The following is a 14,975-nucleotide window of genomic DNA, read 5'->3' on the forward strand; positions in this document are numbered from 1 at the left end:
AGCGAAGGTTTCATTTAGAGATAAGGGTTGTTTTTCAGAAAGCGGGGTGGTTAAATAGAAATTAATGTCTAAATGTAAGTATGACTAATGTAAAACCACGGGAGTTGAGACAGTTATTGTGTTATTCAGCACGTAGTGTTTTCAAAAGAAGTTTGTCTTTTAAAGTGAATAATGGGTTTCATGTTTTTGCAGTACAATTCAGTTATATAATATCCAGGCTGATGGTGTGTTCATGAATTCTTTTATAGATACCCCTGACGAAGGGAAATATCCCGAAATGTATTTGGTGAATTTTAAATAAAGTCGTGACATACGGAAACACCTCCTGTTTTTGAACATCTTTGAATTTAACATGGGAATGAGTACAATAAATTGATGAAAAACGGCAAAGGTGAAAGCTGATAAGCAAAAAAGTGGATAAACTGAAGAATAGAACAGAAAATGTATTTATTTGATTCATTGGCAACGGATATGGCTGTGCAGCTGGAGAGGGATCGCAAAAAGGTCCCCGTGTGTTTGTTTCATAAAAGGTCTGACGTGCATGTTTCACTTAAGCTAATAGTCATGCTACAGTGGGTTTTGAATCTGGCATGTGAGAAGTTGGCCTGGTATATGCTGCCCACTAATTATAGTGGGCACCCTGTACCAGTCCAAACAACCCCTTATGGTGATAGGTTAAAGACAACCTTTATTGAAAGCTATCCTAGTGGTAGCTATGGAGAGCAGCCTTCAGGCTAAGTATTGAAGCAATGTAAAGCAGCTTGTTTTACCAGTCTATAATCTCTTGAATGGCTAAATGAAAGACAACCACATCAGGTATATATATAAAATATATGTATTTATTTCTAAACACACCCTCCTAGTCTCTTTAGGAGGCTAGAGGTCAAAACACATAAGTTACACTACATATATGACAGTAAAATAGCACAAATACATGTCCGACCCTAGGTGCGAGCCAAACTATATACTAAAATAGTGGTATAAGAACCACGACTTAACTAGACCCAAGGCCTGGAGCCTGTAGAATCACTGGGACCCCAAGAAACCACCCAAGGTAATGACACGGGCCGTGTGCAGTGTGAGAACACAGCCGCGAGCTCCCGTTAGCTTCTATGGGGAAAGTCGCGGTTAGATTTTTAAAGATTAGGGACACTTAGAAATGAGTCATGACCAAACCCTTTGGGACTTAGTAAGTTCTAGCGTCAACGCCCACGGAGTACCTCACCCTGGGAAGCCGGGAGCATAGGTGTCAAATTGTGTCGGGTCGCGTCGTCTTTTTCTATGGGAGCTTGCAAAGAAGTGCTGCTGCCGGGACGATTAGAAGTGTCCGAAGAGATCCAAGCCTGGATTGAAGTTAAGAAGAACCTGAAAGCAGAGGGGACAGAGTCTGGGTCACTTGCTAGTGACCAGGAGGACGATAGGCGAATGCCCACCGATGTCGGGTGCTTACGGTGAAGCTGGACTCTTCAGCCACGAGGACCAGGAGGCTTCGAGGATGACCAGGATGTCGAGTGCTGCAGCGTCGGGTGCCTGGATTGGACACAAGCCTTGGCAACAGCAACCCACGCAGAAAGGAGAAAGATGCTTCGGTGCAGACCAGCAAGGTCTGAGGGACTCACCACTTGGTAGGGAGTCAGGGTACGTATGGAACAAACTGGGAAGCCCAAGGAACATCAGAGAAGCCTTCTCAGGGTCCCACCGGTCGACGGACCAGGGATCGCGAAGGAGCCTCAAGCAGAAATGCAAGAAGCGGGCTCACGGAACAGTCTGGGAGTGTAGGCCCACTAGAAGGGTGGGATCATATCCTCACATCAGGAATTGATGTGGGTGTATGATTCCAAGGTGTTTGACACCAAACATGACATGTTTCCGTGCAGTCAGTCCAAAGTTAGCATTAACCGTTTAAGATATAATGCACTTAAGAGTATATGAACAGGCTGCACCATTGACAACCCCGAAGAAGAGATTCCGAAGGCTGCAGAGGGGCTCAGCTCATGCCTGGGCACCCTCTCACATATAACCAAGCACCCTGCCTTCAGGATTGATAAGGCCTGCCATAGGGGGTGACTGATACGTTTCTATGTTCAATGAGAGGTAAGATATAGTGAACCTATATCTCACTAAGGGGTGCATGCACCACCTTACCCAGGCTGCAGTAGCAGACCTGTGGTGTCATTTGAAGGGCTTTCCAGGGGTGGTATAATGCATGCTTCAGCCCCTGGTAGGCCTCTGGGGTACCTATGCCCTGGGTACGTAGTATACCATATACTAGGGACTCACAAGGGTACCCCAGAATCCAATCTGGAGTGTACCTAAAGTACATGCAATCAATTTAGAGAGGAAGCAGCTAGGCTGGGGCCCTGGATAGCAGGGTCCCAGTTAGACTAAAGTCAAAAAACCGTGAAACACCGGCAAAAAGTGGGGGAAACCATGTGGAGCAGATCCTACACGGTCTTGAGATTTCTCATGGGCACGAAGGTTGAGCCAATGAACAGCTGCACGTTGCAATTCTTGATGCTCAATATTGTGTCTCATGTTATCATTTCTGCTAGTCATGAGTTTGTATGTGTTAGTATGTGTTTTAGGTGCAACCACCCTAAAACGACCTTTTTTCAGGCATACTGGTGCTGAGGATCTAGGCGGCCTTTTTACCAAAAGCTGCAACAGAGCAGATGCTGCTTCTCTGCTCTGTCTCCAGCGTATTTTGCACGATTACTTTTTAATTGACTTGCATTTAAAAATCCTGCATTTTAAAATTGTTCTAAGTCTATTGAATTGTGTTCTGTGAGGAATTTAAATTGTGTTTGTACTCGGGGGCAGGTGGGATTCGATCCGGGGTGTTGACTGAATCCGACTGTCCCCAGCTGCTATTTTTCTTCCTGGCGTGCGGACTAGTGGCTCACTGGAGGGGCTTAAAAGGGACGCTGCGCGAGCGCGCAGCTGGCACGCCTAAGGCTAGCCCGTCTGCGCCCATCAGTGTCCTTCAGCGTCCCGGAGGCGGCTGGCGCTTGCAAAGCTGCCGGTTTTCCTGGAAGTAGTGGAGGTATGAGCACTTTTAGTGTAAAATGCAGCAGGGACAGCCTTATAAGGATTGGAAGACAAGCCATATGCCGTACCCTGGTTAAACGCTCAGTTGACTCATCTATTGCTATGCAATGCCTGCAAATGGAGTGCTATTTCCCAAGTAGAAGCGGGATGTTCGCAAAGGGAAAACAACCATACCGACTGTTTACATACCTCCCTGAATGATGAGACCGGGGATAACTTTAAGCCATCTTCTTAAACTCCAGATCTATTAAAAAACATGAATTCCAACTTTATGATCTCCTTTCAGAAGCCAAGCCGGATGTTATGTTTATTACGGAGACTTGGCTCCATGAGGGGTCCAACCCAACCCTCGCCAATGCTATTCCCCCTAATTATTTGATAATCAGGAAAGATAGACTGGGTAATAGAGGCGGGGGGGGGGGGGGGTAGCGATTATTCGTAAGAGCTCTCTCTCATGCTAGTCTATATCTATTACTGACCTGGAGGGAGCTGAAGGTTTAGGCTACCATTTAACGGTCTCCGCCCACCAGTTGGTTGCAGGGGTGATTATATATCGACCACCAGGGCCGGCTGGACGTTTCCTGGAGTCCATCGGTCATGCCATTGCACCCATTGTTACAAGATTCAGTCAATGCTTGGTTCTTGGGGACTTCAACATACACCTAGACCACAAGGATGACCCAGAGACCAAGAGGCTGTGCGAATATTTGAGTATTTTTAGCCTGACCCCTTATGTGGTGTTCCCCAGGCATGTAAAGGGTCACAATTTGGACCAGATCTTCTCAACATGTAATATTGATTTAGCCAATCCCCTTCCTATTGCATGGTCCGACCATTTTCTGATCGCGTTTAGGTTAAAGGACCTGGGAAGGATACAGTCCCACTGTACTCAACGCACTGAAGAATATAGGTCTTTTAAGCTGATTATGTCTGACTCTTTGGCAGAGATATTGAACCACCATCCTATCCCTGTGAAAGGCTCCTTAGAGGATGTGGCACACGCTCTGGAAGGCTGGCTTCAGAAATGGACATTGTATTTAGCCCCGCCCAAGATGCGTACTGTCGTACAGGGACGAGCCTCGGCTCCTTGGTTTACTGAGGCCTTAAGAAAAAGTAAAAGTGCGTGTAAATGCCTTGAGTGTTTATGGAGAAAAATGTTGATCCATTAAGTAAAAACATCTATAAACAGGCACTTAAAGCGCACTATGCAAAAGTGCGGGAGGAGAAAAAGAGCTTTTTGGCCACTGAAATTGAACAAGCAAGGAATAGTAGTAGAGAAATGTTCAAAATTGTCAAAGACTTTGCATCCCGTAACGTCACACTCCAACCCTTGAATGGACGAACCAGGTTGCAAAATTTTTCTTTGACAAAATCAAGTCCATCCAGAACTCATTTGACAATCCGACCTTAGTCAGGACGATGCGCCAGAACTTATAGGTCAGTCTCCTGATGAAACACTTTTGGATTTCCCTTCTATCTCCCTGGATACATCACTTAACATCATGAAGGCGCTTAAATCTGGTTCGCCTTCGGACCCCTGCCCTGCAAAAATAGTGGTACTGAATCCAGCCGTCAATCAGGTCCTGAATCTGTCCTTGTCAGAAGGAAAGGTTCCGGCAAGGTGGAAACATCCTCCCTCTTTTAAAGAAACCCTCAGCTGACCCAGCAGTGGTAAGCAATTATATGCCAATATCACTGCTTCCTTTCTTCTCCAAGGTGCTGGAGAAGTATGTGAATGTGGTTATTACAGATTTCATTGAGGCTACTAACGCTCTTCACCCCAGTCAATCTGGGTTTAGAGCGAACTATAGTACAGAAACTGCCTTATTGAAAGTCACACTGAAACTATCAAAGATAGAGGAGGTGAGGCAGTATTGATACTGCTGGACCTCTCGGCAGCTTTTGATACCGTGCCCCACAGACCACTCTTACAGAGACTCTGCGAATGCAGTATTGGGGGCACGGTTCTCATGTGGTTTTCTTCCTTTCTGGAAGGCCGACAGCAATTGATTGAGCTACCTGCAGGTAGTTCAAAATGGGGCCGCTAGAGCCATATCCATGGTCTGGCCCAGGACTCACATGACCGCTCATTTAAAATCCCTGCACTGGCTCTCAGTGAAAAATAGGGTTCATTTTAAATCCCTTGTGTTTGCCTTTAAGGCGCTCCATAACAGTGGGGCTCAATACCTCAGAAATAAAATTATACCCTATACCCCAGCCAGGACTTTGAGGTCTTCGACCCAACATTTGCTGTTGGTGCCTAAATTCATGCAGACTAGGAAAGGGGGGGGACGCTCATTCCAGGTGGTAGTTGGAAAACTATGGAATGGTATGCCTCTTTCTCTGACAAGAACAAGAGCTCCTTAGTTTTAGGCGCCAACTTAAGACCTGGCTGTTCCATCAGTAATGGGGACTTTGGAGGATGAGGTTGCACACTGTTTCTCTGTCAAGAGGGAACTTCTTAGCACCGGGACACTCCTTTGAGTAGCCTTGCGCTTTATAAATACCCCATAACATTAACATTAACAATGTCTGTTCACATCTCGAACAGTTTTCGCTTCACCTACCCACCAAAAGTAGAAGAGAAACTGTATGCTCGACCCTTAAAGAGGCTGAGCTTCTATATTGGCGAAAGGAAGACCAGTGTGACGACCAACTCTTTGTTGGCCTTCTGGAACAACTTGCAGAAAGGCAATGCAAAAAAGGACTCTGATAAGGTGGATAGTCTTCTCCCTCAAAATCTGCTTACACGTTAACCATAAAACACCCTAAAGAACCGCTCTCTATCCCCCTCTCTATCCCCCTCTCTATCCCTCTCTCTATCCCCCCTCTCTCTATCCCCTCTCTCTCTATCCCCCTCTCTCTATCCCCCTCTCTCTATCCCCCTCTCTCTATCCCCCTCTCTCTATCCCCCTCTCTATATCCCCCCCTCTCTATATACCCCCTCTCTATATCCCCCCTCTCTATATCCCCCCTCTCTCTATCCCCCCTCTCTATCCCCCCTCTCTATCCCCCCTCTCTATCCCCCTCTTTATCCCCCTCTTTATCCCCCTCTTTATCCCCCTCTCTCTATCCCCCTCTCTCTATCCCCCTCTCTCTATCCCCCTCTCTCTATCCCCCTCTCTCTATCCCCCTCTCTCTATCCCCCTCTCTCTATCCCCTCTCTCTATCCCCTCTCTCTATCCCCTCTCTCTATCCCCTCTCTCTATCCCCTCTCTCTATCCCCTCTCTCTATCCCCTCTCTCTATCCCCTCTCTCTATCCCCTCTCTCTATCCCCTCTCTCTATCCCCCCTCTCTATCCCCCCTCTCTATCCCCCTCTATATCCCCCTCTCTATCCCCCTCTCTATCCCCCTCTTCTCTATCCCCCCTCTCTCTATCCCCCTCTCTCTCTATCCCCCTCTCTCTCTCTATCCCCCTCCTCTCTCTATCCCCCTCCTCCCTATCCCCCCTCTTTCTATCCCCCTCTCTCTCTATCCCCCTCTCTCCCTGCCCCCCTCTCTCTCCCTGCCCCCCTCTCTCTCCCTGCCCCCCTCTCTCCCTGCCCCTCTCTCTCTCCCTGCCCCTCTCTCTCTCCCTGCCCCTCTCTCTCTCCCTGCCCCTCTCTCTCTCCCTGCCCCTCTCTCTCTCCCTGCCCCTCTCTCTCTCCCTGCCCCTCTCTCTCTCCCTGCCCCTCTCTCTCTCCCTGCCCCTCTCTCTCTCCCTGCCCCTCTCTCTCCCTGCCCCTCTCTCTCTCCCTGCCCCTCTCTCTCTCCCTGCCCCTCTCTCTCTCCCTGCCCCTCTCTCTCTCCCTGCCCCGCTCTCTACCCCTGCCCCGCTCTCTACCCCTGCCCCGCTCTCTACCCCTGCCCCGCTCTCTACCCCCCTCTCTCTCTACCCCCCTCTCTCTCTACCCCCCTCTCTCTCTACCCCCCTCTCTCTCTACCCCCTCTCTCTCTACCCCCTCTCTCTCTACCCCCTCTCTCTCTACCCCCCTCTCTCCCTGCCCCGCTCTCTCTACCCCCTCTCTCTCTACCCCCTCTCTCTCTCTACCCCCTCTCTCTCTTTACCCCCTCTCTCTCTCTACACTACTCTCTCTCTATCCCCCTCCTCCCTATCCCCCCTCTTTCTATCCCCCTCTCTCTCTATCCCCCCTCTCTCTCTATCCCCCTCTCTCCCTGCCCCCCTCTCTCTCCCTGCCCCCCTCTCTCTCCCTGCCCCTCTCTCTCTCCCTGCCCCTCTCTCTCTCCCTGCCCCTCTCTCTCTCCCTGCCCCTCTCTCTCTCCCTGCCCCTCTCTCTCTCCCTGCCCCTCTCTCTCTCCCTGCCCCTCTCTCTCTCCCTGCCCCTCTCTCTCTCCCTGCCCCTCTCTCTCTCCCTGCCCCTCTCTCTCTCCCTGCCCCTCTCTCTCTCCCTGCCCCTCTCTCTCTCCCTGCCCCTCTCTCTCTCCCTGCCCCTCTCTCTCTCCCTGCCCCTCTCTCTCTCCCTGCCCCTCTCTCTCTCCCTGCCCCTCTCTCTCTCCCTGCCCCTCTCTCTCTCCCTGCCCCTCTCTCTCTCCCTGCCCCGCTCTCTACCCCTGCCCCTCTCTCTATCCCTGCCCCGCTCTCTACCCCTGCCCCGCTCTCTACCCCTGCCCCGCTCTCTACCCCTGCCCCGCTCTCTACCCCTGCCCCGCTCTCTACCCCTGCCCCGCTCTCTACCCCTGCCCCGCTCTCTACCCCTGCCCCGCTCTCTACCCCTGCCCCGCTCTCTACCCCTGCCCCGCTCTCTACCCCTGCCCCGCTCTCTACCCCTGCCCCGCTCTCTACCCCTGCCCCGCTCTCTACCCCTGCCCCGCTCTCTACCCCTGCCCCGCTCTCTACCCCTGCCCCGCTCTCTACCCCTGCCCCGCTCTCTACCCCTGCCCCGCTCTCTACCCCTGCCCCGCTCTCTACCCCTGCCCCGCTCTCTACCCCTGCCCCGCTCTCTACCCCTGCCCCGCTCTCTACCCCTGCCCCGCTCTCTACCCCTGCCCCGCTCTCTACCCCTGCCCCGCTCTCTACCCCTGCCCCGCTCTCTACCCCTGCCCCGCTCTCTACCCCCCTCTCTCTCTACCCCCCCCTCTCTCTCTACCCCCCCTCTCTCTCTACCCCCCCTCTCTCTCTACCCCCTCTCTCTCTCTACCCCCTCTCTCTCTCTACCCCCTCTCTCTCTCTACCCCCTCTCTCTCTCTACCCCCTCTCTCTCTCTACCCCCCTCTCTCTCTCTACCCCCCTCTCTCTCTCTCTCTACCCCCCTCTCTCTCTCTCTCTACCCCCCTCTCTCTCTCTACACTACTCTCTCCCTCTCTCTCTCTACATCTCACTCTCTACATCTCACTCTCTACATCTCACTCTCTACATCTCACTCTCTACATCTCACTCTCTACATCTCACTCTCTACATCTCACGCTCTACATCTCACGCTCTACATCTCACGCTCTACATCTCACGCTCTACATCTCACGCTCTACATCTCACGCTCTACATCTCACTCTCTCCCTTTCTCTCTCTACCTTTCTCTATACACACACCTCTCTCTCTACCTGATAGCACTGCTTGTCCTTTGGAATAAAATTTAAAAAAATCATTGGCATAGCCAATAGGCCTCGCCTTTGGGGCTTTTAAGTGTTTAACCATGCAACAGTTAATGTTGTTGCACCAAGGATATTGTGCTGCATAACTAAATACTTATAAGGCCCCAAAACCAAGACCTATTGGCTATGCCAATGCTTGTTAATGATAGTTTTCACCACTTCCTCCCACATGTCATATGACAGGAGCAGCCAGTCATTTGAAAACCTCAAGGCTGGGTAAGCATGCTGACTACGTTCTACGTTGATAGGGGTTCTCCGACTCTCTTCACGATTGCGCTGTCTGTGCACCGCTCACATGTATTGAAAATGGCTCACTTGTACAGAAACCTCTAACTTCGTAATCAAAGGCTGCATGAGATGCAGACTCCTCAAGAATGAGTCTGCACTGCACAGCCCTTGCTTGAGGGTACTGGACGCCTGACGTCCGAGAGGTTTCCTGTGGACTGGATTAGGAAGCTTAAATCAACCAGTGGAGAATGAAACTCATTGAAAGAATATGATCTTTGTTTCTAAGCCCACCATGAGTAAAAGACACTCCACTGTGAATGCTTAATCAAGTCCGCATACTTGGGAGTACAAAACTAAGCATTATTTGCAGCCACAACACTGACTACCCTACCTCGCAGAGCACATGTGGGATCCATGATTGCCGCCGCCTGGAACTGTGAGGACGCGCAACATCCTCCAACCCCCTAAACCCCCCGCCCCCCGATGAGAGCACAGGACCAAAGGAGCCTCCCCTGCCTCCTACATGGCGTCCATGTTTTTTACGTTATTGAAGAAAGAATTGTGCAGACCCAAAATGGAGACCTGGCCCGCAACACAGAACAGCCTCATCTAATCCAGGCGTCCATCCATCTATCCATTCATACATAATTTAACCAAACCATTCTACCACAGTCTCTCACGGTCTATGCGCACAGCTCAAAAGGACTAATAATACTTATGCAGCTCTGTGGGCCCTGCCAAGATGACCATATACACGCGTAATGTGCTGCTCTAGTCCAGGTTTTTTCTTTGAATTCTCAGATTTGTAGTCTTGTTTGTTCCATTATAAAACAAGACTACAAGTCCCAGAATTCAAAGAAAAAAAATCTTGATTGGAGGAGCACCATGGACCAGTACATGTTGTATACATTCGACACATGCCAAGGGAGACACATGGACATTAAAAACAGGATATTCCACAGAGAGAGCTCAGATCTAGAACGATGTAGGGTCTTGCATGACAGTGCAGTCTTTTCAAACAAATAATTTGTACAGTCAGTTTTCAAATTTCTTTTTGATTTGCTGAATGGAAAAGCAAACTCGGGTGAATGCTTTGATACAAAGGTTTAAGAGTGTCCCGAAGACTGAATGCAAGTAGTCCAGTGGTGAGTGAAAGCAGCTAAAGCAGTTATTGGGTGAAGTCACACTACACACTTTCTTCAATCATCTACTCAATACACCTTTCAAAATCAGTCTTCTAATATTGTTCACCTACAGGGTTAGAGGGAGGAAAATGAGGAGCTGTTAGCTGCAGAGTTCCTAATGAATAACCATATAAGTATGTTAGTGGACAAAAGCATGAATTGGAGGTAAGGAGTTCCTACCGGCCAGATCTCTGCACTTTTTGTCATTTGGAAGGAGTTGAACCCCACTGTCTCCGGCACTGGTCTGTGTGCCTCACCCGAGCAGAGTCCACCCTTTGTTCACCTGCACATAGAGGAGCTCACACTGACCTCCTTCAAAGCTGGTCTCCTTCTCTCACTTGCACACTCAACTGAGCCACAGGTTGTCTGTCTGGGATCAACTCCATTCTTGCCTGTTTAGACCCCAGTCCCACATATTCACCTGTAAATCTCATCCCGCCTACATGTACAGAGATCAGCGCACTCACCAGCTGGTCCTACTTGTCTTCCTCCTTTACCTCTGCTTTTTATAGATCTGAACCCTTCCTCTCCCTTGTGGAGACCCCTATTCCTTCCCAGGGGGCGCAGTCCTCCTGTTTCAACTTTACAGATTTGTGCTTTCATCTGTTACAAACCCCATTTTCTCCGTAAGAGAGCTTAATGGACAGAGAGAGAGAGCGCTTGCTATTACTCTTTATTTTATTTTTTATAACATTTTATGGTTTTCAATATTAGTGGTACAGATAAAGCTCCTGAAGGTCCAGCGCATAGGACCTCCAGGAGCCATTTACAATATTCCTGGTGCTTTTTTGTTCCCTCCCCCTACCACCCCGCCCCATTTCATGTCTCCCCTCCAATCGCTGCTTCTTTTTATTTATCTCAGCCAAATCTCACACTTTCTTAACAATATAAACACCCTTTATTCACCTGTACAGAACTTATGCACCCCCTTATGTGTTTAGAGCTCAGACATTCCGCTCTTCCGTAAATATTCCAGCCCTCCCCACCTGTACAGATCTCAGCCCCACACTAACCTGTGGAGAGTTCATTCTTTCTGTCACCTGTGCAGAGCGTCACCCTTCCCTCTCTCACCCGTGCATAGCTTGCTCTTTCTTCTCACATGTAGAGATCCGAGCCCCACAGATTTTCAGAGAACTCCTCAACCCACAGAACTGCTTATGCACTCTCCCTTGCTGCTTAGTGTCGGCTGGACAGAGCTCAGGCCCTTCCTCTTACCTGTGGAGGTCCAGGAACCTCATTGGTGCACACCTTAATACCTCACTGTCCCCGCGAGGTATCTCCTTGGTTGTTGTGGTGCATACCTAATACCTCACTGTCCCTGCGAGGTATCTCCTTGGTTGTTGTGGTGCATACCTAATACCTCACTGTCCCTGCGAGCTATCTCCTTGGTTGTTGTGGTGCATACCTAATACCTCACTGTCCCTGCGAGCTATCTCCTTGGTTGTTGTGGTGCATACCTAATACCTCACTGTCCCTGCGAGGTATATCCTTGGTTGATGTGGTGCATACCTAATACCTCACTGTCCCTGCGAGCTATCTCCTTGGTTGTTGTGGTGCATACCTAATACCTCACTGTCCCTGCGAGGTATCTCCTTGGTTGATGTGGTGCATACCCAATACCTCACTGTCCCTGCGAGGTATCTCCTTGGTTGTTGTGGTGCATACCCAATACCTCACTGTCCCTGCGAGGTATCTCCTTGGTTGTTGTGGTGCATACCTAATACCTCACTGTCCCTGCGAGGTATCTCCTTGGTTGTTGTGGTGCATACCCAATACCTCACTGTCCCTGCGAGGGATCTCCTTGGTTGTTGTGGTGCATACCTAATACCTCACTGTCCCTGCGAGGTATCTCCTTGGTTGTTGTGGTGCATACCCAATACCTCACTGTCCCTGCGAGGGATCTCCTTGGTTGTTGTGGTGCATACCTAATACCTCACTGTCCCTGCGAGGTATCTCCTTGGTTGTTGTGGTGCATACCCAATACCTCCTGTCCCCGCGAGCTATCTCCTTGGTTGTTTGGTCTCACCTGCCTCTTTCTTCTGCAGATGCTCGGAGGTGCTGGGGCCTGCCAGGCTGCTGAGGAGGTGATACGGGACATCATGAGTGGCGTTGGCACTCAACAGGTGAAGCTGGAGCACCCTGGCGTCGCCCGCTTCCTGAAGGAGGAACAAGGGCAGCGCCTGCTGAGTGAGTTGGAGACGCGCTACCGATGTGTGCTCGCCACGGGGCAGCTGTGCTGGACCCCCTCTGACAATCAGGTACTTCTGCGTCCTTTCAGATGCATCTTTCCGCATATGATAGTGAAATGGTTTCCACCCAGTGGAGCTACTAAGAGATCATCCTTTCGCTGCAATAGGTCTCTTACCTATCCTGCTCAGTCTTGATGCGGCTTCCTCACTGTTGATGCCCAGTGCAATATCCGACGCATACTGACCCCTTCTGAAGCTTTAGTCTGAGTGCTGATAACTGGAGGTGGAGCTCGGGGGGGGGGGGGGGGGGGGTGTGTATGCTGTGACATTTTTGCAGAAGATAAATACGTGGTTCTTATGTCCTATTATATTTGGCTCCTGCGTTTCGGTGCTAAGCGCGTGGACGCCTGTCTGGAAGATGTCTTTTTTTTTTTTTTTTAGGCTCCAGGAGTCTCTAGGATTAAGCTCTTTTCCTCTTGTTTCTCTTGGGCCTTCAGAAGTCTGCATCATCTTTTAATTATGAAAGAACCCTATGTTGCACGGGTTTGTGCGTTGTGCATTTGATTTTGGAGGTGATACGTGGTTCTAGTGGGAGCCCTTGTAGTTGTTTAAAAATGTGTGTAATATGGACTGATTTCCTGGTGTTTACCAGCCTAGCTGCCTCATGCAGGGTGGCTATGAGGGGTGAAATAGATTATTTATGGAGACTGGCTAGGGAGGTGGTCCCACTCTCCGTATGTAAGAGAACCACTGCTTGTGCTCTGGGTTTGACGTTTTCTGGTGGAACAGGGCTTTTATTGTCTATGAAAGTGCAGGTGGTACAGTGCCTCTCATCTGATTTTTAATGTGATTAGTGAAGTTCAGAGAGCTTTCAAGTAAGAACCCAAGATACTTGACCCCCAGGGAGGGATTAGGTGTTGATACTTAATGGAGTTAGTTCAATCAGCCATTGTTCGAATGCAGCACTACAAATGTGGTCTTGTTTGAGTTCAATTTCAGTGTGAATTCAGATGTTCAGTCGATCCGTTGACGGCAGTTTTCCATGTTGCTAATGTTTGAGGAGGTTTGATATCCTAAAATAGGGTTGGATATTGCGACTGTACTGATGTAGTGCTATTATTTTCTCCAGTTGTAAGATTCTTTACTGGGGCTCCATGATTAGGTAATAAAATGTTGATATAGATGCGTAAATTTGAATCGTTTGAGTAATGGCAGATGGGAAGGAATGGACGTCCTTAAATCTAGTGCTTTAATGTCAGTTCTGGTTGAAAGGATATGTTTAATAAGATTGTGTGACTCCATGACGAAAGCTTCCATCAGGTATTGAAGCTCCAGTTGACCGCTCCCTCCTCCTAGTATTTTGGGGGTGATATCAGTCCTGTGAAGCAAGGCTGATTCTGTGCTCGAGTTTCAGCCAGAATCAAGGCTGAATTTTGTTCAGGTAATTACTGGTAATTCATGTAGCGAAACGAGTATTTACTGCTTTCTCAATGATTTTGCCATCAGATGGTAAAATTGACACTGGTCTCTGGTTCAAATGGTTTTCAGTGTTTAGGGTTTTTTTTCTTAAGGAATGTTGTTGCTTGTCCGCATTTAAGCTAGTGTGGGAAGGTGCTTTAAGTGTTTACGATCTTCAGTAGAAGGTGCATGAGAGCTTCTGAGCATGCTCTGACCAGTGTATGTGAAAGGTCTTCTGAGTTCAAGGATGCATTTGTTGTCGGAATGATTTTATGGAGTTCTGTAGTAGGGGATCTCTGTGTATAGTCATAATCTAGTGAATAGTCCCGCCCATGTGCGCGGACCCCGGAGCAATAAAAAATAATCTCTAAAAGGTGACAAATCATGCAGACCTGCATACACCTTTAAGAGAGAATTTAATTTAAAGACAGATAATGCAGCCTATACCCACAGGCTACACTGTCCAGTACTTCAACTAGAATTCCACCAAAATCCACAAACAGCACTGCCTGTCCAGTTTTTCTCCACATAGGAAAAAACCCTGCCTCTACCAGCAAAAGCCTCTGGAATGATAGAGAGGAAGGAGTGGACAGACAAGCCCCATAGGCTGCCATTATGTGGCTTGGAACAGGATACTGTGCCTTTAAGAAAACTTTCCAGTTTTCCAGAACTTTCCCCAGTATCCCAGAATGCCCAGCAGGTCCCATTTACTTTCAGTTCTTTTTTCCGGCTCCTGCTAGCAGGACCCTGGAGCATTGAGCTCTACCTTTTTCAAGGTTTTTCATTGAGATTTTGGCAATTTTTGTCACTTTTTCTTGTGTTTAGTAGCTGGTACTGTCAACATGCCTGGCTTGTTCGACAAGTGCCCGGAATGTGGTCGAAAGAAGGCTAAAACTGACCCACACGAGGTGTGCATAGCTTGCCTTCCCCAGTCCCACGTGCCTGAAAGCTGTACCATCTGCCACTCGTTTTCAGCAAGAACCCTGAGGGACAGGATGAAGAGCAGGCTTCAAGCTCTGGAGGAGCGAAGACTGAAGGCACCAGGTGGGTCTGGAGGGGCTGATTTGGCCCATGCTGAGGCCTCTGGGGGGCTCCCCAGGGGCAGGAAGACCAGTAAGCGCTCCCGCTCCCCGTCGAGGGCGTCGACGGCGACGTCGAGGAGGATGACCACCGTCTGTTCGCCGTCTCCCCAGGGCTCTGGGGAGAAACGGCGTCGACGATCGCCGTCGAGGGACCTGAATAGGCCGCCGTCGACTACATCGGCGTCGTCGGCGACGA

The 14,975-nt window shown here is 49.4% G+C and overlaps 1 protein-coding gene across 6 annotated transcripts in view; it reads left to right on the forward strand.

The window, feature by feature from the left end:
• The window catches only part of PARP10 (poly(ADP-ribose) polymerase family member 10), a 447,966-nt gene that overhangs the window by 163,535 nt on the left and 269,456 nt on the right, over positions 1–14,975 (forward strand). For 4 of the 6 annotated variants that reach the window (XM_085604387.1, XM_085604383.1, XM_085604384.1 and 1 more), the window contains exon 6: positions 12,096–12,308. The exons of the other annotated variants lie outside the window; for them this stretch is intronic. In XM_085604387.1, coding sequence (XP_085460513.1) covers positions 12,096–12,308 — 213 coding nt within the window. The remainder of the gene's footprint in view (positions 1–12,095; positions 12,309–14,975) is intronic. 6 annotated transcript variants of the gene reach the window in all.

This window comes from Triturus cristatus, chromosome 5_1, assembly GCF_964204655.1.
Source record: "Triturus cristatus chromosome 5_1, aTriCri1.1, whole genome shotgun sequence".
Lineage (NCBI taxonomy): Eukaryota > Metazoa > Chordata > Amphibia > Caudata > Salamandridae > Triturus > Triturus cristatus.